The sequence below is a fragment of the Muntiacus reevesi genome, chromosome 2, assembly GCF_963930625.1.
Source record: "Muntiacus reevesi chromosome 2, mMunRee1.1, whole genome shotgun sequence".
In the NCBI taxonomy this organism is placed as follows: Eukaryota; Metazoa; Chordata; class Mammalia; order Artiodactyla; family Cervidae; genus Muntiacus; species Muntiacus reevesi.
This window is the reverse complement of record NC_089250.1, coordinates 12,730,484-12,751,852: the sequence shown is the minus strand read 5'-3', so window position 1 is coordinate 12,751,852 and position 21,369 is coordinate 12,730,484. Positions and strand designations below refer to the sequence as shown.

At 48.1% G+C, this 21,369-nt stretch overlaps 1 protein-coding gene across 1 annotated transcript in view; it reads left to right on the top strand.

Moving 5' to 3' along the window:
• The window catches only part of ITIH5 (inter-alpha-trypsin inhibitor heavy chain 5), an 82,430-nt gene that overhangs the window by 50,917 nt on the left and 10,144 nt on the right, over positions 1–21,369 (top strand). The window contains exons 8-10 of the mRNA XM_065920960.1: positions 13,987–14,155; positions 19,351–19,660; positions 20,497–21,062. Coding sequence (XP_065777032.1) covers positions 13,987–14,155; positions 19,351–19,660; positions 20,497–21,062 — 1,045 coding nt within the window. The remainder of the gene's footprint in view (positions 1–13,986; positions 14,156–19,350; positions 19,661–20,496; positions 21,063–21,369) is intronic.

Genomic DNA, 21,369 nt, shown 5'->3' with positions numbered 1-21,369 from the left:
ACAGGAGACACAAGAGATGCAGGTTCAATCACTGGGTTGGGAAGATCCCCTGGGGTAGGAAATGGCAACCCACTCCAGTATTCTTGCCTGAGAAATCCCATGGACAGAGGAGCCTGGTGGACTACAGTCCACAGGGTCGCAATGAGTTGGATACAACTGAGCGTTTGGGATCACTTTTGCCCTCACATTTGCCATTGACTAAGGGACCCGCCTTGGTGACCAAGCAGTGGCTAATATATCAGTTACCGGATAGATGTCTTTCACGATGCAACTTTCTGCGGACCTGTTCTCGGGTTTGTTCCCACAATCGGTGCCATTCTGTGCCAATCCTCAACTCCAGTGTGGCTTTGGCAGCTTGTCTTGCTTTTGGTCCTTAATTTAGTCAACAGTTTTAGAGGGTGAAGAACAAGCACAAGGTTTCTTTTTTTACTGAAGCCTGGTTGATTTACAGTCTTGTGCCAATCTCTGTTCTCCAGCAAAGCAACTCAGTTATACACATGTAGACATTTCTTATATTCTTTTGCATCATGGTTTATCACAGGATATTGACTATAGTTCCCTGTGGTATGCAGTAGGGCCTTGTTGTTTATCCATTCTCAATGTAATAGTCTGCATCTACCAACCCCAAACTCCCAGTACAAGCATAGTGTTTCTTTTTTTTTCCCTTCCATTTATTTTTATTAGTTGGAAGCTAATTACTTTACAATATTGTAGTGGTTTTGTCATACATTGACATGAGTCAGCCATGGAGTTACATGTATTCCCCATCCCAATCCCCCCTCCCACCTCCCTCTCCACCCAATCCCTCTGGGTTTTCCCAGTGCACCAGGCCTGAGCACTTGTCTCATGCATCCAACCTGGGCTGGTGATCTGTTTCACCCTAGATAATATACATGTTTCAATGCTGTTCTCTCGAAACATCCCACCCTCACCTTCTCCCACAGAGTCTAAAAGTCTATTCTGTACATCTGTGTCTGTTTTTCTGTTCTGCATATAGGGTTATCGTTACCATCTTTCTAAATTCCATATATATGTGTTAGTATACTGTATCGGTCTTTATCTTTCTGGCTTACTTTACAGTGTTTCTTATCTGTAATTCTCAAACTAAAATGAGAGCAAATGTGAGCTAGTGGATTGGAGAACCAGCATCTGAATTTCATTCACGCTTCCTTCATGGGATTACTTCACCCTTCAAAACCTCACTTTCTTCTTCACTGTACAAAATTGGGCTTCCAAGTGCTATTTGAACATTTTATGTGTAACCTTTACAGGCAAGTAGTCCATGAGGTCCATGAATTTGGGAACCATCTTGGTTTTGATCATTAAAGTACACATTCTCAGCTCCTAGCACTGTACTTGGTAATGATTTTTGCCGAAAAACCCACCAGCCCATAAATTATGAAATGTAACTTTTTAAAGGCACGGTAGCTCTAGCCCCTGAGTGACCAGCACATACCCAGCACTCTAAGGGTTTTACATACATCTGTTCATTTCAGCTCCCAAGCAGCGGAATAGTCATGGTTATCCCTGCTTCATAGATGAGCTGGTGAGGGGCAGGAAGGTGATAACAGTGCACTGAAATACTTCAAGTTTCAAGTAGAAAAGTTTGGAGTCGAGCCCAGTCCGCCCCACTCTGAGAATCTTCAGCAGACATTCTTCACTGCATCACCAGCTATAACCTCAGACCAGCTCCCACACTTTCAAGCTTTACTTATTTTCTTCCTTTCTTCTTTTTATTAATTATAGTTCATTTGCAATGTTGTGTTAGTTTCAGATGTACAGCAAAGTAATCCAATTAGACACACCCACCCACACATATACTGGAGAAGGGAATGGCAACCCACTCCAGTATTCTTGCCTGGAGAATCCCATGGATAGAGGAGCCTGGTAGAATCCCCATGGACAGAGGAGCCTGGTGAACTACAACCTATGGGGTTGCAAAGAGTTGGACACGACTGAGCTCCTGAGCACACACACACACATATACACATATATATTTATTTTTCCTCAGATTCTTCTGCCTTTAAGGTTATCACAAAATATTGAGTATAGTTCCTTGTCCTTACTGTTTATTTTATTTATAGTACCTGTTCCTTTTATTTATTGATTTGGCTGTGCTGAATCTTAGTTGCAGCACATGGGATCTTTAGTTGCAGCACGTGAACTCTTAGTTGCAGCACGTGAACTCTTAGTTGCGGCATGTGGGGTCTAGTTCCCTGGCCAGGGATCAAACCCGGGCCCCCTGCATTGGGAGCACAGAGATGTAGCCACTGGACCACTAGGGAAGTCCCTATAGTACCTGTTCTTATGCGAAGTGAGGCGATCTCTTGAATGCTGCCCATCACTGGTGACATGGTTGGAAGAGAGAACTCCCTGCACAAATGCAGGCGGGGCTGCAGAAGAGGAGGGAGGCAAGCGCATGTGCCAAAGGAGACCTCGTCTAAGAAACTTGTAGAGTCTCAGGGGCAGGCACTGTGTGGCTGTCTTGCGAATGAAAAATAGACATATAAGGTTTGGATCCTCCTGCCTCTGAAAGCATAGCTTCAGTTCGTAACACATTGTCCAGCTTCCCTCTTTCAAGTTTTCCAGGACAGGGGTCAGCAAACATTTTCTAAAAAATGACAGGCCAGTGAATATGTTAAGCTCTGCAGCCTGGAAGGTCTCTGTTGTGATGACTCAACCCTGCTATTGTAACACAAAGGCGGCTGCTGCAACGTGCAAAGACATGGGTGTGTCCTGTTCCAATAAGACAACACTTATTAAAAGCAGGGAGCAGCCTGAATTTGGCCCCCAGGCCATGGCTGGTGGATTCCTGGCCTATAGTGACAGCTAATTGGTCCTGGCTAGAAATACTGTTTCAGTTGATAAATACTATTTATTCTCATCCCCTGAGCTGCCCTTGTCCAAACAGAACCTCTAGCAGGCGTGTGTCTTAGAAATAAATTGCAAAACAGAAGTCTGGGCCTTGGGGCCATGGACCGAAGGCAGCAGGGGAATCTGGTGTCTTTTGGCTCAAACTCAGAAAAATGAGAAAATAAATGATGGACAAAGGGCAAAAGATTTTTACCCTGGGCCACTCATGAAAACTTGGATTTTTTGTTTCAAAAAAAAATTTTGCTCTTCAACAAAATCATAAAGAAAATTTTAAATAAATTGTAGGTACCCATTTTTAAAAAGGGCTTCCCTGGTAGCTGGGAAAGAATCCACCTGCAATGTAGGAGACCCTGGTTCGATTCCTGGGTCAGGAAGATCCCCTGGAAAAGGGATAGGCTACCCACTCCAGTATTCTTGGGCTTCCCTTGTGGCTCAGCTGGTAAAGAATCCACATGCAATGTGGGAGACCTGGGTTCGATCCCTGTTTTGGGAAGATCCCCTGGAGAAGGGAACAGCTATTCACTCCAGTATTCTGGCTTGGAGAATCCCCATGGATAGAGGAGCCTGGCGGGTTACAGTCCATGGGTCACAAAAAGTCGGACACATCTGAGCAACTAAGCACATTTTTTTTAAAAAAAATGTTGCAACAGTGAAGATTGAGCCAAATGAGGTCATGTTTAAAAACTTTTGAGGGGGATTTCCCTGGTGGCTCAGTGAAAAAGAATCTGCCTGCCAATGCAGGGGACATGGGTTCGATCCCTGGTTGGGGAGGAACCCACATGCTGTGGAGCAAACTAAGGCCGTGAGCCACAGCTATTGAGCCAAGCTCTAGAGCCTGTGCTCCACAACAAGAGACACCACAGCAGTGAGGAGCCAGTGCACCTCAACGAGAGAGTAGCCCCCTCTGGCTGCAACTAGAGAAAGCCCATGCACAGCAGCAAAGGTCCAGCGCAGCTAAAAATAAAAATAAGTTTTGAGGATCTCTAAATGAAGGTACTGTGTGGTTATCGTGGGAAGGAAAAATGAACAATACAGAGCTCTGAGTTCTCTTGCAGTATCTGTTCAGAGTGCAGGCCTGGCGGACGGCATCTGGAAGCAAGGTCGTCCCATAACCAAGAGCCTTATTTGCCCTTCCTGATGTCATGACCTTGCCCTTCAGTTTCTCCAATGGGCGTTGCCATCAGCCAACTTTCTCTGTAAAGGGCTAGAAGCTTATGGTACAAGTCAGAATGAGATGACCTCTGTCGGTCAAAGAGGACTGAATGAGATGAGAAATGTGGAAGCGACTATCAGAGCGCCTGCGCGTGTTGTTCTTGTCAGATTGCATCTGCTTGGTGGCTGCTGGAAGCTGCAAAGAGGGTGCGGTTCCTAAGAGCTGCCCAGGCCTGACATCACAGCCACCTCGCTCTGTTGCTTAGGACCCCACGCTCCCCCAAGCTGGCATCTTGGCTTTGACTCCAGACTTCAATTCTTCAAAATTGAACGTCACGTTGATTATGTACTGTGGGAGAGGTACAAGGCATGGGGGATACAAAGATAAACAAGACAGACCTTTTTTCCCAAGAGGTCCAGAGAAAAGGAAAAAGTCACGGAGAAAACTGTATGCAAGGTGCTCCCTGTGATAGAAGTGAATATAGGATCCAGTCACAGGGTAACGGGGGTGCTGATCAGATTTTTCAGGGTGCAGCAGGGACAACCAGGGCTTCCTAGGGAAGGGGAGAGTTGAGTGAGTCTTTCAGAAATTAATTCAGTGGATGGGGCAAGAAGGGAGACCGAGAACATTCTTGTTTTGGCCACCCCTCAGCATGTGGGATCTTAGTTCCCTGACCAGGGAGCAAACCTGTGTCTCCTGCAGTGAAAGCAGGAGAATATATTTATAATATTTTTATAATAAGCAGGTTAGAGGAGGACCCCTAACCTCCGGACCGCCAAGGAAGCCCCCCTAACTATTTTCTTGTATGTGTGATCCTCCCATGCTGAAGTGCTGTGTGTGCTTCTTCCGTGACTGTTCCACTGTTTCACTGACCGTGGCTCTTTCACAGCCTCCCCACATCTTTCTGTCATCTTTATGTTCGTCAAGGCACATCCCTGGGGGTTTGCGATGAGTGGCCTTAGGTGGACCTCTGCCAGGGACATAGGAGTCATGAGAACTCACATGTAAGGGAAAGTTGAATGGGGCAAGGGGCGGTCAGAGAGTCAGACACCCCGAAACGGGCAGAGCTCCAGAATCCAGACATGCAGTTAGGCAATGTAGATTTCAGACCCTGGACAGGCGCTGGGGACCAGAACTCAATCCTGTCAGTCAGTAGCATGTGAGCACGCTGGTGAAGCACGCTGACTGCGAGGATCTGTAGACTTAGGGGACCTTGTCTTGATCAGCATCCTCTTGTCCATTTACTGTTGGAGCTGGAAGCCATACCTGGGGATGACTACCTATAGCCTGTGACCACCTGGATAGAGGTGGGGAGGCTAAGTTCTTTCCCAGAAAAAGAGATTTGGGATCAGCCTTGTGAGCAGATCCTGATAACTACAAACCTTCCATGTGAAGAGAAGTGAAAAATATCATCTCTTCCGAGTCTTGAGTTATTTCTACATCAAGCAAGAGAAATAGATGTCCTTAATACATGATAAAGAATCAAAGAAAAATTATTGGCAAAGAACTTTTTACAAACATGTGCCATGACTTTATTAGGTAAATACTTGGTACGTTTGTCAGAGCCAAGTCAAAACATTCGGTGATAGATTGTAACAATAACCAGAGCCTTCATATGAGAGAGAGTTGGCTTCTCAAGTTAGAATAACATTAATCCAAACACAAAGACTAATAAAATATAGTTATGTTTATATTGCAAAAGATGCTCTAATGTCTAAATATATTCAGACTTTTTTTATTTAGCCAGAATTTAGTTAGAAATTATTCTCTTTTGGAACCAGTCCTAAAGTAATATGGGCACTTTTGTGTGTGTGCCACTGAAAGCAACGGTATTTTATTTATTTATTTTGGACTCTCCACGCAGCATGTGGGATCCTAGTTCCCCAACCAGGGAGAGAACCTGAGCCCCCGGCAGTGGAAGTACAGAGTCTTAACCACTGGATTGCTAGGGAAGTCCCAATACTAGCATCTAGATCTGAATTTGTACTTGAACAGTGCTTTTCTTTTGCTATGAAGAAGCACCCATTTAATAATATTTTTGCACAGATTGCATAATCAGAACTAGAGTTATAATCTAGCACAGTACTGCCTTGAAGGAGCATTTGAAATTAGAATTCAAACAATAAATAAAATTATAATAGCTTATAATAATGTATTTTAAAATACAGGAGCCCTATGATTTTGTTTAATTTCAAAAATAATGCTCTTCATGATAGTGTGAACAGTGTAGAGACCTAAGAAATACTATTACTTTCCATTTCCTCCTAGGTAAAATTGCAAGTTAATGGTTAGTATTTACTAAACTGTTTTAGGGCTTACCAGGTGGCACTAGTGGTAAAGAACCCTCCTGCAAATGCAGAAGATGTAAGAGACACAGATTCAATCCCTGGGTCAGGAATATCCCCCGGAGAAGGACATGGCAACCCACTCCAGTATTCTTGCCTGAAGAGTCCCGTGGACAGAGGAGCCTGGCGGGCTACAGTCCATGGGATTGCAAAGAGTTGGACACGACTGAAGCAAGTTAGCACACACACATGCACAGTTCAGTTCAGTCGCTCAGTCATGTCCGACTCTTTGTAACCCCATTGACTGCAACACGCCAGCTTCCCTGCCCATCACCAACTCCCGGAGCTTGCTCAGACTCAAGTACATTGAGTTAGTGGACAATCCAACCATCCAACCATCTCATCCTCCCATCCCCTTCTCCTCTTGCCTTCAATTTTCCCCAGCATCAGGGTCTTTTCTAAGGAGTCAGTACTTTGCATCAGGTGACCAAAGTATTGGAGTTTCAGCTTCAGCATCAGTCCTTCCAATGAACATTCAGGACTGATCTCCTTTAGGATGGACTGGTTGGATCTCCTTGCAGTCCAAGGGACTCTCAAGAGTCTCTCCAACACCACAGTTCAAAAGCATCAATTCTTGGGCGCTCAGCTTTCTTTATAGTCCAACTCTCACATCCATACATGACTACTGGAAAAACCATTGCTTTGACTGGAGGGACCTTTGTTGGCAAAGTAATGTCTCGGCTTTTTAATATGCCATCTAGGTTGGTCATAACTTTTCTTCCAAGGAGTGAGCGTCTTTTAATTTCATGGCTGCAGTCACCATCTGCAGTGATTTGGGAGCCCCCCCAAAACAAAGTTTGTTACTGTTTTCACTGTTTCCCCATCTGTTTGCCATGAAGTGATGGGACCGGATTCCATGAGCTTAGTTTTTTGAATGTTGAGTTTTAAGTCAGCTTTTTCACTCTCCTCTTTCACTTTCATCAAGAGGCTCTTTAGTTCTTTGCTTTCTGCCATAAGGTTATACACAAACTTTTAAAATATTGGAAGACCTGATGACTTCTAGCCCCAATTTTCCAATGATGTAAAGAAAGCTTCTGAATTTCTGCTCTTTCTCTAAAAAAGAACACTTTGGCCAGTAGAAAAATAGCTTTTATTTCTTTCAACCAGTTCCTTGTATTGGACATAGACAACTTTTGATGTTTTATGTTTCTTGTATTACAGTTTTCATTTTTTATTTTTAAATGTCTTTCATTTTAGGAGTCACTTATGACACAGGCGTCAGTAGGGCACCAGGCTTTGTGTACTCAGTATTTTCCTTTATGAGTCTGCATAACCTCTTGAACGGTGCTTACACTGTCATCAGTAGGGTGATATTTTTTAATGTTTGAGGTTCTTCTCTGAAACCAATCTGTTGCTAGATTTTTCTGGAAAGCATAACAATGATATAGACATGAATACATTATGAAGAAATGGTCTTTCTCACTCTATTTATTTATTGCCTTGCTGGTATGGATGGGATTAAAAAAAAAAATTACTTGGTGGGTCAGTCTGGATATGATTTCAAAAAACTTCAAACCATTGAAAGGCCTGTAGCGTGTCCAAATATGGTTGTGCTGCCTTTTATGGAATCCATGTTTGTGACCTTGAAATGCCACGGTCTTGGAATACTCCCACTGAAGCATCATCGGTTCCCAGGGCCCCGCAGCAACTGGCTCAGCAAGACTGAATCTGGTTTTAAACGTGAAGGTGACTGCAGGGTGACGTGGGTGGATGTCTGTGGAAGGTGCAGAGACAGGCCGAGATGCTGGACATCTCCATCCTTCTCAGTGCCGGCTCAGACGGGTAGGGGTAGTTTGAGGTTGCAAGGTGGGCCTGACGTTGCAAACGTTGATAGGATCACTCCTTCCAGTAGCGGGACTCCATCGCCAGGCCTGGGAGTGGAGCGCTCCCCCTGCTGGCCGCAGGGGGGACTGCACCGCACTGGGGGACAGTCACACACCTCCTTCCGGTCCCGCCCGGGCCCGTGTTCCCGCCCGCCTGCGAAGGGAGAAGCCCACTTGTGTCCAGTTGCCCATGGGTGTGTTCCATTTCCGGGTATGACCTCTCAGAAACTTAGCGCGTTCTAGGGAACTTCTCTGTTGAGCACAATTCTCTGTCGTGGCTCGAGCTAGGCTTGTAGAAGTTCTTAGCTTTCTTTTGTTTTTGAGGAGAAGACTCAGGGCGGATTTTCTCTTGGGTTCACCCAGAAGGAATGTGTAGAAAGGGAAATTGTCCATTCCTCAGCAAACATTTTAGAATGGGGCGAGTGAGAGGACTGCTTCGGAGCGCAGCAGGGCCGTTCTGCCGAAAGCTGGGCACGTCTAGTGTCTCAGACCCTTGACCTTGGACTTCCTCTATGATGCCATGGGCTCGTAACCACCCAGGGGCTGGGGTACAAAGACCTTTTGTGTCAGACTTGGTTCCTGGTGCGGGCAGTTCGGCGGGGACACAGGAAGGTTTGAGGCGAGTCAGCGGGTACCCCGGTGGAGTGGGCGGGCAGCTGGGTTTGCCATGGGCTCCACTGACGGGTCCCCCAAGGGTCTTCTCTCCTTGGGGAACGTCTCAGAGTGAGTGGTGCAAAACCTGTGTAGTTGGAACACTCACCCCCTCGAGGGCTGAGTCAAGAGCCTGCCGCTGCCCGGGCTCAGTTTTGTAGGGAAGGGAAAGGGAGATCCATCTTGTCTCTAGGCTGGCTTAACACAGGGGCTCTGAACGCGCCAGATAGAGCTGTTCCCAGAAACTCCCTGCCCTGGGAGCAGCCCTAACAAGGAGTCAGTAAGCAGGTAAAAGGGGCTCCACCTCCTGGGGCCCAGTCCTGCCCCTTCCCTGACAGACACCGCCAGGGAAGGTTGCACGTTCCTTTTCCTGAAGACCCACTAGACCAAGAGGGACCATCACCAGCCACGTAGGATGAACAGAGAGTCTGAAGCCGAGAGCTCCTCTTTATTTATTTACATTCTCCTTGCTCCTGAAGGAGCTTAAGTGGACAGAGATGAAAAGGCTTACTTAATAATGAACCAGAGGCAGAGCTGGAATTATCTTCTAAGACATTGTTTTCAGAGGAAATACTTTTCCCCCCTCCTTTCAACCCAAGGGAAGTATCTACAAGCAGAAGGATTCCTCTCTACAGAACTGTTTCAAGGAGCCAGTCATCCCTGTTCTCTCTGTTTCTACGAGGCTCAGATTAAAGGGATTCTTGTCTACATGCTTCCTGCAGGCCAGGGTGCTTCTTAGACTATCTGAATAATGAGAAGTATTTCCTTTTCCTCTCTCCATTGTATTTGTGTACCTTTCGTATCTTCCTTCAGTCCAGACGCAACTTGGAACATCATAAGGAGCCCTTCTGGTGATGTGTAGGGACTGGTGTTTACTGATTGCCCTTTGGGATCACCAAGGAGTGAATATGACCAGTCAGTGCCTCCAGGGTAGCTCAGGCCTTTGAACCAGCTTGCACCATCCGTTCTCTGTCTTTCTGGGCTTCCTCTGATGTTTCTAGAATGTGCTTACCTTGGTCTCTAGGGTGTACTCTTGGGAAAAGCCTGCCCAGGTTTCTGTCTGTCTTTAGCATATAAACACAGGGTGCAGAAACACCAGTTGAAGCCACCTCACATTCCCTCTTCTATCTGGGCATTCACCTTCCTCCTGCCTGTTCAGCCTTCTGCAGAACGCAGAGCTCGCTAGACCACCCGCCGGTCAGAGCTGGGGAAGAGTTAATGGGTGGTGGTGGCTCCAGGCAGTATCCACCCCCACCCCCTTGGAATAAGGACCTGGAGATCAGCGCAAAAGGTCCCGAGGCAACTGGAAGTAGAACTCCCGGGAGCCCGAGGTCTGCCTGCCCCAGGGCTCCCGAGGACAAGTCAGAGCTGTGGCCTTACAAGGTCATTAGAAGCCCTTCATTGCTGAGCTCAAGGGAGGAGGGTGCAGAGACTTGAAGAAGGACTGCTCCCAAAGCAGAGAATCCTTTATGACGGGGAGAGGCATCAGCCAAGAAACCAGGCCAGCTTCTCTCGAGGGCCTGATCTCGCTATTTAAGGATCCCTAGGGATGCCAGCCACTAAACAAACAGCAGCCTTCTGAGGAGATTCCCCAGGCCCCAGTCCGCACCAAGGGGGCCCTGCCACCTCTGAGCCCCAGCAGCAGGAGCGTGTCCAAGTGGCTGCCTTAGCAGCGGGCCCCCGACTCTACAGTCCCAGGGACTGCCTCGGCTTGCCGGTCCTGTCTGTCACCGCCCAGCTGTGGACCTTCAGGCTTCCCAAAGGTCCAGCCTCTTGGATAGAGAGCGATGCTCAGCCTGTCTTTGCTCACGCTGGGGTCGTGTTGGCTCTGAGCGGGAGGAAGGGTGAGGGGTGAAGGTGGGGCCAGCTTCCCGGAATTCCGTCAGTGGCGTGCTCAGGGCCCTCCACCCACATCTGTTTATTGTCGCGATCTGATCTATTCATTCTTGCTTTAATGCTATCCATCCTTCAGCTGTGTTTCCAGCACATCACCCTTCTCCATGTTCTGTGTCTTAGCTTCTCAAGAATGGGGGCTGTATCTCCCTCCCTTCCTTTGTAGTCACTCAGTAGAATTCGCCCTCTCTCTCTCTTTCTCTCTTTCCCTCTCAATTACTCATTCAGCAGCTATTTACTGCCAACCCACAATGTGCCAACTGTTGTGTTGGGAGGGCAGGGAGGAAACAAGGGGACAGCTGTTTTGAGGAGTCTGGTGTCACAGATGGACAGTTTTCCCAGCACTCACTTTTTTCTGCAAGCCTGTATCAAGAATCTGCCATGCAGCCAGGCTCCGCCGGGTATGACCCAAGAGTGATGGAACAGAAAAAGCTGCTGCACTCGGAGACGTGGGGCTGAGTTGGACCGTCCAGTAAATGCACAAATATGTCATCACATTCCTTCTATCGACGCTGGGAAGGCAGGGGTCAGGGTGCCAGCTTGAAAGAACAGAGGAGCGAGTGAACCCAGAACCGAAGAACAAGGAGGGGGCAGTGGGCACGCCGACTGTGGGACAGAGCATCCGTCACAGGGAACGGTGGTGCAGAGGTCCTGAAGTGGGGAGGGGCTGGGAGAAATGACGACACTGCCGTGTTATGATTGCCAGAAAAGATGTGTGTGTCAGGTGAAAGAGGATCTCAGAGAAGGGGGCTGGTTTTGTTTTTTTTTTTTTTTTTGTCACTTGATTTCCCCCGAGTTGTATTGAGGTACAGTTGCTATAAGTGTGTATAAGTATAAGTTTAAGGTGTGCAGTGCAATGTTTTTAAATATTTATTTAAATTTTACTTTGTTTTTAATCGGAGGGTGATTGCAACATTGTGATGGTTTCTGCCTTACATCCACATGGATCAGCCGGAGGCATGTCGCCTCCCTCTTGAGCCTACCTCCCACCCCATCCCACCCCTCTCGATTGTCCCAGGGGACCAGCTTTGGGTTCCCTGTGTTGGATACAGCAAATCCCCACTGGCGATCTGTGTTACTTGTGGTAACGTATATGTTTCAGTGCTGTTCTGTCAACTCATCCCACCTTTTTGGCTGTGCCGGGTCTTAGTTGTGGTCCATGGGACCTTTGATCTTCGTTTTAGCACATGAGATCTTTAGTTGCAACATGTGGGATCTAATTCCCTGACTGGGAGTTGAAGCCCGGGCCCCTTCATGGGGAGCTCAGTGTCTTAGTTGCTGGACCACCAGGGAAGTCCCCATAATGGTTTGACTTACCATTATGATGGGTCATCACATTGTGAAATTATTACCACAATAAGCTTAGTGAGCATTCGTCATCTTGAGTAAACTGAAAGGAAAAAATTTTCCCCTTGTGATGAGAACTGTTAGGATTTATGTTCTCTTGACAGCTTTCATGTATAACGTACAACAGTGTTTACTATAGTCGTCACGTTGTACATTACCTCCCCAGGACTTCTTTCTCTCATAGCTGGAACTTTGTACCTTTTGACCACCTTCATTCAGTTCCCTGAGCCCCACCTGGTGCCTCTGTAGTCGCAAGTCTGATCTCTTTTTCTGTGAGTTTGATTTTGTTCTGTTTTTAGACTTCACCCATAAGTGATATCATACAGTATTCCTTTGTCTGTCAGAACCACACATGTAGTGAGTGACAGTGACAAATCCAGGGTGAACCCCAGCTCTTCCGCTCTTCCAGTGAATGCTCTTCACCCCCGTCAAAGCTGGCAGAGGTCGTTGCTATGGCTATGATGTAATTGACCATCCGCTGCTTCATACCTCGTGTCCAACAACAATGCTGTTTAGAGAAGGCAGTGCCTGCTCACCATATCGGGTCTGCTCTTTTAGAGACTCCCAGAGCTTTTCTGTTTTCAACTTCACATGGTTTCTTTCCTCTTTCCACGCGTCCCATCTGACTTACCACACACCTGTCACCCACTCAGCATCTCCAGAACTCACTGTGGTTCCCCTTTGCTCCCCCGACCATCTCTCTGACCTCCTTGACTGCTTTCCAGGATGTCCTGCCTCGTATTTCAGGTCCTTCGGGCCTCATCCTCGGATCCCCTCTGTTCTCTGTAACACCTTCTAAGGTCACTCCAGCCCACAGTGCTTCACTCTCTCTTAAAACCCAGTGGTGGTTTTGATTCGCACCCTTCCTCTGTAATTCACGAATCGTCCTTGTGTTCGTTCATCCTCTGAACTTCTCTCTAGTGTGTGTCAGGAGTTCTCCTCTGCTCTGGGTGATAAGAAAATAGATGCAGGGACGTCCCTGGTGGTCCAGTGGATAAGAATCCACCTGCCAATGCAGGGGGGCACATGTTCAATCCCTGTTCAGGCAACTAGGATCCCACGTGCTTCAGGGAAACCAGGTCCTTGCTCCTCGACTAGAGAAAGCCCAAAGCCCAAGCGCCACAATGAAGACCCAACACAGCCAAAAAAAAAAAAAAAAAAAGATGGAAGCTGCCTTCCTCCAGGGAGAGGAAGAGACATAGAGCAGACTGTAGTCATGATGGGCGCTGCACATTGCTCTGTAAATACATTGAGGACAGTGCTAGCCTAGAGGAGAGAAGGTTCGCTGTCTTTAGAGAAGATAGAAAATGTTTCAAATACAGAATATAGCACATCAGCTGGATTTTGAAGAATGACTAAGGTCTTTCCAGATGAAACAGGGGCATAAGGCAGTGGGGAAGAACACTCCAGGTCTCAAGAACAGCAGTTGTGAAGTTCCAGAGACTTGAGGCTTGATGTATGTGGATCGGAGCAGATAGGACATTTCATATATGAAAAACATTCATGTCTTATATAAAGTTGTAACATGTTGTTGTTTAGTTGCTCAGTCTTGTCCGACTCATTTGTGACCCCACGAATCATAGCCCGCCAGGCTCCTCTGTCCATGGGATTCTGCAGGCAAGAATACTGGAGTGGGTTGGCATGTACTCCTCCAGGGGATCTTCCTGACCCAGGGATCAAACTCGAGTCCCCTACATTGCAGGCAGATTCTTTCCCACTGAGCCTTTTTTTTTTTTTTTCCAGCTAGGTGATAAAGTTCCTTGACATTTCTCCAAGTCGCTTTACAGAGCAGGCACTTCATTATAACCCTGGGATTGTCCCCCGCATGCAGTTTCCACGCCAGGGGATGGGTAGACTCATGCAATGGGACATGACTGGGCTTGCTTTTGTGTTTGCCTAGACCAAGGATGCCCTTTTCACAATTTTACACGACCTGCGACCCCAGGACCATTTCAATATTGTTGGGTTTTCCAACCGGATCAAAGTGTGGAAGGACCATTTGGTGTCAGTTACTCCCAACAGCATCAGAGATGGCAAAGTCTACATCCACCACATGTCGCCAAGCGGAGGTAAGTATGTCCCGCTTTGCCTGTCTGCTGAGATGTGATACAGGGGTTTGAAAGTTGACGCTGATCACCGGAAAGGAGATAACAGGTGAGCACTTTCCCCAGGAGCTTGTGTCTCCTTTTCTGGGCACCAAACTAAGATGGTCAAATAAGTTACGGGGAAATACCTGATAGGTTTTGGAGCCTTTCCTGGTTTATCTCACGGATCCCAAACAATGCAGCTGTTTTTTTAAATCGATTTTCGGGGCCAGGAGTGAAAGCCAAGTGGATGATTCAGTGTTCTGTGTGTTTGAATGTGAGAACCTTAAGGCAGCAGACGGAGCCACCCCCCTGAGCTGTTAGTCCTCCTGGACCACAGGGGGCCTGGGAGATGCTCTAGGTGGAGAGGTGATGGAGCCTTTGCACCCTCGCCTGGGGGGTGATACCTAGGTAAGGACACAGGTGAGGGAGAAGGCCAGAAAGAGCTCTGAGATGATCTGAGACTCAGGACAGTGTGTTACCAACTGTGCTGGCTGTCAGTGCCCTCAACCCTGGACCCAGATCTTACTCCCACTGTCAACTCGTCCTGAGGACGGTGGGCGCCTGGCGGAAGCTCAGTATTGGCATGTTGACTGGACCTTCACCATCCTTCCTAGAGGCCCATAGAGACACTGTCTCCTGGGGGATTCAGGTCATTCTGCTTTGGAGATCTGGAGACAGAAAACACCCAGATCTGTCCATCTTCTTCCGTCTGAGTTTCTCATCACTCATATGTTGGTTATTTTCCATCCAAGGCAAAGCTCTGGTTTCCCAAATGAACTTTGTTTGGAACTTGATCTTGTGTGAATGGAATTTTGATTTATGGATACAATGGGATTTCCTACCAGTTCCCACAACAGTGTGATCTAGGAATTGTTTTACTGGTTGAAGCGAGAAATGAAAGTTTAGAGTTAATATTTTAGTGATGATTCTTGGAAGGAAATTGGGAAGTCTCTGAGGAAAGAGACTTCCCTTCATCTTTGTTTAGCCCATAGTTCCTGGAGCCGACTCATTGGAAAAGACCCTGATGCTGGGAAAGAGTGAAGGTGGAAGGAGAAGGGGACAACAGGATCATATGGTGGATGATATCACCGACTCAAAGGACATGAGTTTGAGCAAACTCCAGGAGGTGGTGAAGGACAGGGGAGCCTGGCATGCTGCAGTCCAGGGGGTCGCAGAGCTGGACCCAACTTAGTGACTGAGCAACAACCTGGCGTAGCTCCTGACATACAGTCTCTACTTAAAGAATATGCACTAAAATGAATTTATTTTGAAGATGCTGCTTACTATTAGAATGTTATTCGTGTGTGGCAGGGGATAAAGCTTTAGAAAACAGTTAATGCATGTTATGTTCTTTTGGAATCTAAACCTTAGAAATCGTACTGGTTCCCTTTGTTTTTTGTCTCAGCACTTCATTGACCCAACCACTGCAGATGAACAGAAAATTAATCTCCTCTCCTCGTCAGGAGATGAGCATAGATTCTGAAGCCAGACTGTCTGGATTTGAATCCAGCTCCACCAGCGATGAGGCATTTAACCCTCTCTCTACCTCCTTTTCTTCATTTATAAAATGAGGATATAACGGACTTGTTTTTAGGACGAGTTAAAATATTTAAAGTACTTAGAACAGTCGCCGCACACAGGAAGTCTTCTCTAGCTGTCAGATATGATCATTTTAGAGCTTCCCTGGTAGCTCAGCTGGTAGAGGATCTGCCTACAATGTGGGAGACCTGGGTTCAGTCCCTGGGTTGGGAAGATCCCCCCGAGGAGGGTATGGCAACCCACTCCAGTATTCTTGCCTGGAGAATCCCCATGGACAGTCTGGCAGGTTTTGCCAAGAGTCAGACACGACTGAGCGACTCAGCGCACACACATGGCCATTTTTGCCCAAATAGTCCCTCTTGCTGGTGCACTGTGGACCTTTAATATCCCTGGGGGCACTCTCAGTGGAATGGTTGGGGTGGCTCCATGGGAACTCTCCTGTTGTTTTTTCATTTTTTGTTTTTATTTGGCTGCACCAGGACTTACTTGCATCACGAGGCATCGTTTAGTTGTGCTATGCCAACTCTTAGCGTTGGCATGTGGGATCAAGTTCCCTGACCAGAGATTAAAGCGGGCCTCCTGCCTTCGGAGCCTGGAGTCTTAGCCTCTGGACCACCAGGGAAGTCCCAGCCCCCGCGCCCCACCCCCATTGTTAAGTGTGCAGGAGATGCCTCAACGTAACAGAGGTTCGATGCCAAGCCCTGCTGTGCCTGGCGTGAGAAAAGCCAAGCACATCCTTTGCCCGGGGCTGTCCTTGGCTTTAAAGTGCAGTGAGAGATTCGGCATCATCGCTTAAGTTCTAGATCAAAGAGGAAATAAACACCTGCCTTCTGGTCCATGTTCACACCTTCAGAGGCAACATGGAAGTAGTGAGGGAGGCACTCAGAGAGGCAAGCAGGCAAACCCGGAGTACTGCATGCTGTCTCAGCTGTAAGTTTCCCTTACATGCGGACCACCTGTGCATCTTAGAATGAATTAGCAATGTGTTTGCACAGTCACAGACATCTATATTTTCAGGCAGAAATTCTGGAAGATGTGAAACAATGGGGGAAATTTTCTGGTTCAATCAAATATGGTAGATTTTGCGGGGAGATTAAAAAGCACGCCAGTCAGGTGGCAGGGTGGTGGTGATGGGTACACGTCTTTATACATTTACTAAAAATCGTTAACTGTGTACTTAAAATGAGCAAAATATTTGGTCTGTCAATAAGGCCACTTAAAAAAATAACCACTGCGGTCAGAAAAAGGAAATAAGTGTTCATGTCTGCTATCAGAACTCTTGACTTTTCTTGGCAATGGTAGAGCAGCTGCAGCAGGGTTGAACGAAACTCTTAGAATCTAGAAGCCTCGTGTCGGCTGGTAGATTTACCTTCCACCTGCCATCCATCTTGCCTTACCCCAAGTACCTGCGGCAGACACTGTCCCCTGGCTTTAATCAGAGCTGCTAGTGACAAGCATGTCTGAATTAGAAATGGCAGGGGCGGCGGGAGGTGTAAACTGGACAGCCTTCGCTTGGTGGGGTCCTTATGAGCAGGGGAGACCCTGAAGGGGCAGGAAGCCAGAAAGGCAATGCCAGCAAAAATTGAAAAAATGAGTGAGTTCTCTAATCCTCGTCCTCCAACCCCAGGCCACACGTGACATCCCCGCGAAGGTCTCCACGTTCCCACTTCCACACCCGGTGCCCCCTGCTTCCCTCTGGGGTGCATTCTTTCTGCAAGTCCCTGCACCCAACACCCTCCTTCACTTTCCAAGGCGATGCTCCGAAAGAGGTGCAGATCGGTGATGCTAAAGGAATGGAGACACCTAGGCTGAGGCACCGTCAGAGACCCTCATTGTGCGCTCAGTCGCTCAGCCTTTGTCCTACTCTTTGTGATCCCGTGGCCTGTAGCCCACCAGGCTCCTCTGTCCATGGGATTCTCCAGGCAAGAAAATGGGTTGCCATTTTCTCCTTTAGGGGATCTTCCTGACCCAGGGATTGAACCCATGTCTCCTGCATTGCAGGTAGATTCTTTTTTTTTTTTTTTAATTGGAAGAAGCACAAGCTGGAATCAAGATTGCCAGGAGAAATATCAGTAGCCTCAGATATGCAGATGACACCACCCTTATGGCAGAAAGTGAAGAGGAACTAAAAAGCCTCTTGATGAAAGTGAAAGAGGAGAGTGAAAAAGTTGGCTTAAAGCTTAGCATTCAAAAAACTAAGATCATGGCATCTGGTCTCATCACCTCATGGGAAATAGATGGGGAGACAGTGGAAACAGTGTCAGACTTTATTTTTTTGGGCTCCAAAATCACTGCAGATGGTGACTGCAGCCATGAAATTAAAAGACACTCCTTGGAAGGAAAGTTATGACCAACCTAGACAGCATATTAAAAAGCAGAGACATTACTTTGCTAACAAAGTCCGTCTGTGCAAGGCTGTGGTTTTTCCAGTGATCATCTATGGATGTGAGAGTTGGACTGTGAAGAAAGCTGAGCGCTGAAAAATTGATGCTTTTGAACTGTGGTGTTGGAGAAGACTCTTGAGAGTCCCTTGGACTGCAAGGAGATCCAACCAGTCCATCCTAAAGGAGATCAGTCCTGGGTGTTCATTGGAAGGACTGATGCTGAGGCTGAAACTCCAGTACTTTGGCCACCTCATGTGAAGAGTTGACTCATAGGAAAAGACCCTGATCCTGGGACGGATTGGGGGTGGGAGGAGAAGGGGGTGACAGAGGATGAGATGGCTGGATGGCATCACCGACTTGATGGGCATGAGTTGAGTAAACTCTGGGAGTTGGTGATGGACAGGGAGGCCTGGTGTGCTGCGATTCATGGGGTCGCAAAGAGTCGGACACGACTGAGTGACTGAACTGAGCTTAATTACTCTACAATGTTGTACTGGTTTTTGCCATACACTGGCATGAATCAGCCATAGGTGCACATGTGTCCCCATCCTGAACCCCCCTCCCACCTCCCTCCCCATCCCATCCCTCAGAGTCATCCCAGTGCACTAGCCCTGAGCACCCTGTCTCATGCATCAAACCTGGACTGATGATCTGTTTCACATATGGTAACATACATGCTTCAAGGCCACTCTCTCAAATCCCACACTCGCCTTCTCCCACAGAGTCCAAAAGTCTGTTCTTTAAATCTGTGTCTCTTGCTGTCTCACATATAGGATCATCATTACCATCTTTCTAAATTCCATATATATGCATTAATATACTATATTGGTGTTTTCCTTTCTGACTTACTTCACTTTATATAAAAGGCTCCAGTTTCATCCACCTCATTAGAACTGATTCAAATGCATTCTGTTTAATGTCTGAGTAATATTCCATTGTGTATATGTACCACAACTTCCTTATCCATTTGTCTGCCGATGGACATCTAGGTTGCTTCCATGTCCTAGCTATTGTAAACAGTGTGCAGGCAGATTCTTTACCCACTGAGCCTCTTGGGATGCCCATCAGACACCTTCAGAATGAGGTTATATAACTCTGCATCTGCGGAGTTTCCAGGCTGCCTGTGTGGCCTGGAGTGAGTGCCCGGGGCTGCTCTTCTCACTTGTCACTCCTGCAGGTGCCTGGGAGGGGTGTGAAGATGTGTCCAGGTGAGGGAGGCAGCGAGCCTCCAGCATCGTTTCCTGTGTCCCGCAGGCACGGACATCAACGGGGCCCTGCAGAGGGGCATCCAGCTGCTCAACGACTACGTGGCCCACAACGACATCGAGGACCGCAGCGTGTCCCTCGTGGTCTTCCTGACGGACGGGAAGCCCACCGTCGGGGAGACCCACACCCTCAAGATCCTCAACAACACCCGGGAGGCCGCCCGGGGCCGGGTCTGCATCTTCACCGTGGGCATCGGGGCCGACGTGGACTTCAAGTTGCTGGAGAAGCTGTCCCTGGAGAACTGCGGACTCACGCGGCGAGTCCACGAAGACCACGACGCCCGCGCCCAGCTCATCGGGTCCGTGGTCTGCCTGTGTCCTCAGGGCGAGGGCGGGCAGGGGTGGGCTCAGCCGGAGGCTTGGACGTGAGACTGGACCCTGAGTCTGCCTATGCCCTTGGGGTGGGGAGGGCAGGCTCAGCGGGAGGCCTGGACGTGAGGCTGCACCCCGAATCTGATCGTCAGTCTGTTGACAGGCAGTGTCTCTATGCGTCTTAAAATCAGGCTGATCTGGGTTCACATTCTGGCCCTGACTTATGACTTCAGGCCTTACGACCCTCTGTGCCTGTCTTCTCACCTGTGAAATGAGGATTCTGGCCAGATGATAGAATTTAATGAGAAAAACCACGTGAAGTATTGGCAGGATTGTTAGGGATTCTTGAAATTATATTCTGTAAGGATTTGCTAAGATGGATTAGGCTAGGTAAGAAGGAGTATGCATATTCATGGAATATGCAGCAGTGCCTATACCCATCTGAAGGTCAGTGTCCTGCAGCATCTAAATACTGAAGGTGGATTACCCTCATTCACACTGTGTTACTCGAGAAGCAAAACTGAGACCGGTGGGTGGAACTTGCAGGAAAGAAAATCTCGATTTACTGCCAGGAGTTCCCTGATCCTCCTCAGATCAGTGGACAAGAGACGAGGGAGCTTGTGGGGTAGTGAGTTCCCCGTCACCAGTGGTAGTCAAGCCTCTGCTGCACAGCCTCCTGTCTGAGATGTTCTGGGTGGAATGTTGGACTTGGCTGCTTTTAAGATCAGCACTGCCTCCCCAGCAGCCCATGGTTTCCTCTAAGCCCTGTCCTGCTTGCCGCCCAGGCAGGCCCTGATTCTCCCTCTCCATTCCTCCTCTCCAGGTTCTACGATGAGATCAGGACCCCACTCCTCTCCGACATCCGCGTGGATTATCCTCCCAGCTTGGTGGAGCGTGCCACCAGGACCCTGTTCCCCAACTACTTCAACGGCTCGGAGATCGTCATCGCGGGGAAGCTGGTGGACAGGGCAATGGACCGGCTGCACGTGGAGGTCACAGCCAGCAACAGTAAGAAGTTTGTGGTGCTCAAGAAGGACGTGCACGTGGAGCCCCGGAAGGTGGGGATCGACGTCCCGCAGAGCCCCAGGCCCAGGGGGCGCAGCCAGGAGGAGCCCAACCACCTGGAGCGCCTCTGGAGCTACCTGACCCTGAAGGAGCTGCTGAGTGGCTGGCTGCAGAGCATCGAGGAGCCGGAGAGGGAGCGGCTGAGGCAGGAGGCCCAGGCTCTGGCCGTGAACCACCACTTCCTCGCCCCCTTCACATCCATGATGCTGAAGTCAGCACCGCGGACAGAGACCCCGGAGGCCGCCTACGGCATGTCCAGCATGCCCACGGCCTCTGGACCCGAAACGGTGATGCAGAGCCTGCGGGGCACACACCTGCAGCCAGGTGAGTGCATACGGGGTCCAGGCTGGGCACCCGCATGGCCCTTTCCGACTGCCTTTGCAGGCCGAGGTCATCTCTTTTATTTTCTTGCATTGTAATTTTTATAAGCAGTGTTCTATTCCTGCAGCTCCTAGCCAACAGTGGGTTAGCTTGTGTTTGTATTGTTATTATAAACTGTGGATTGCTATAGAGAAGTTCAAGAAGGTAAAAGTCTATTGATAAATGATCAATATTGAGTGCCTATCACGAGCCATAGACAAGTAAACAAATATTCATTTTTCAGTGCCTTTCTATATGTTTTTAAAGATTT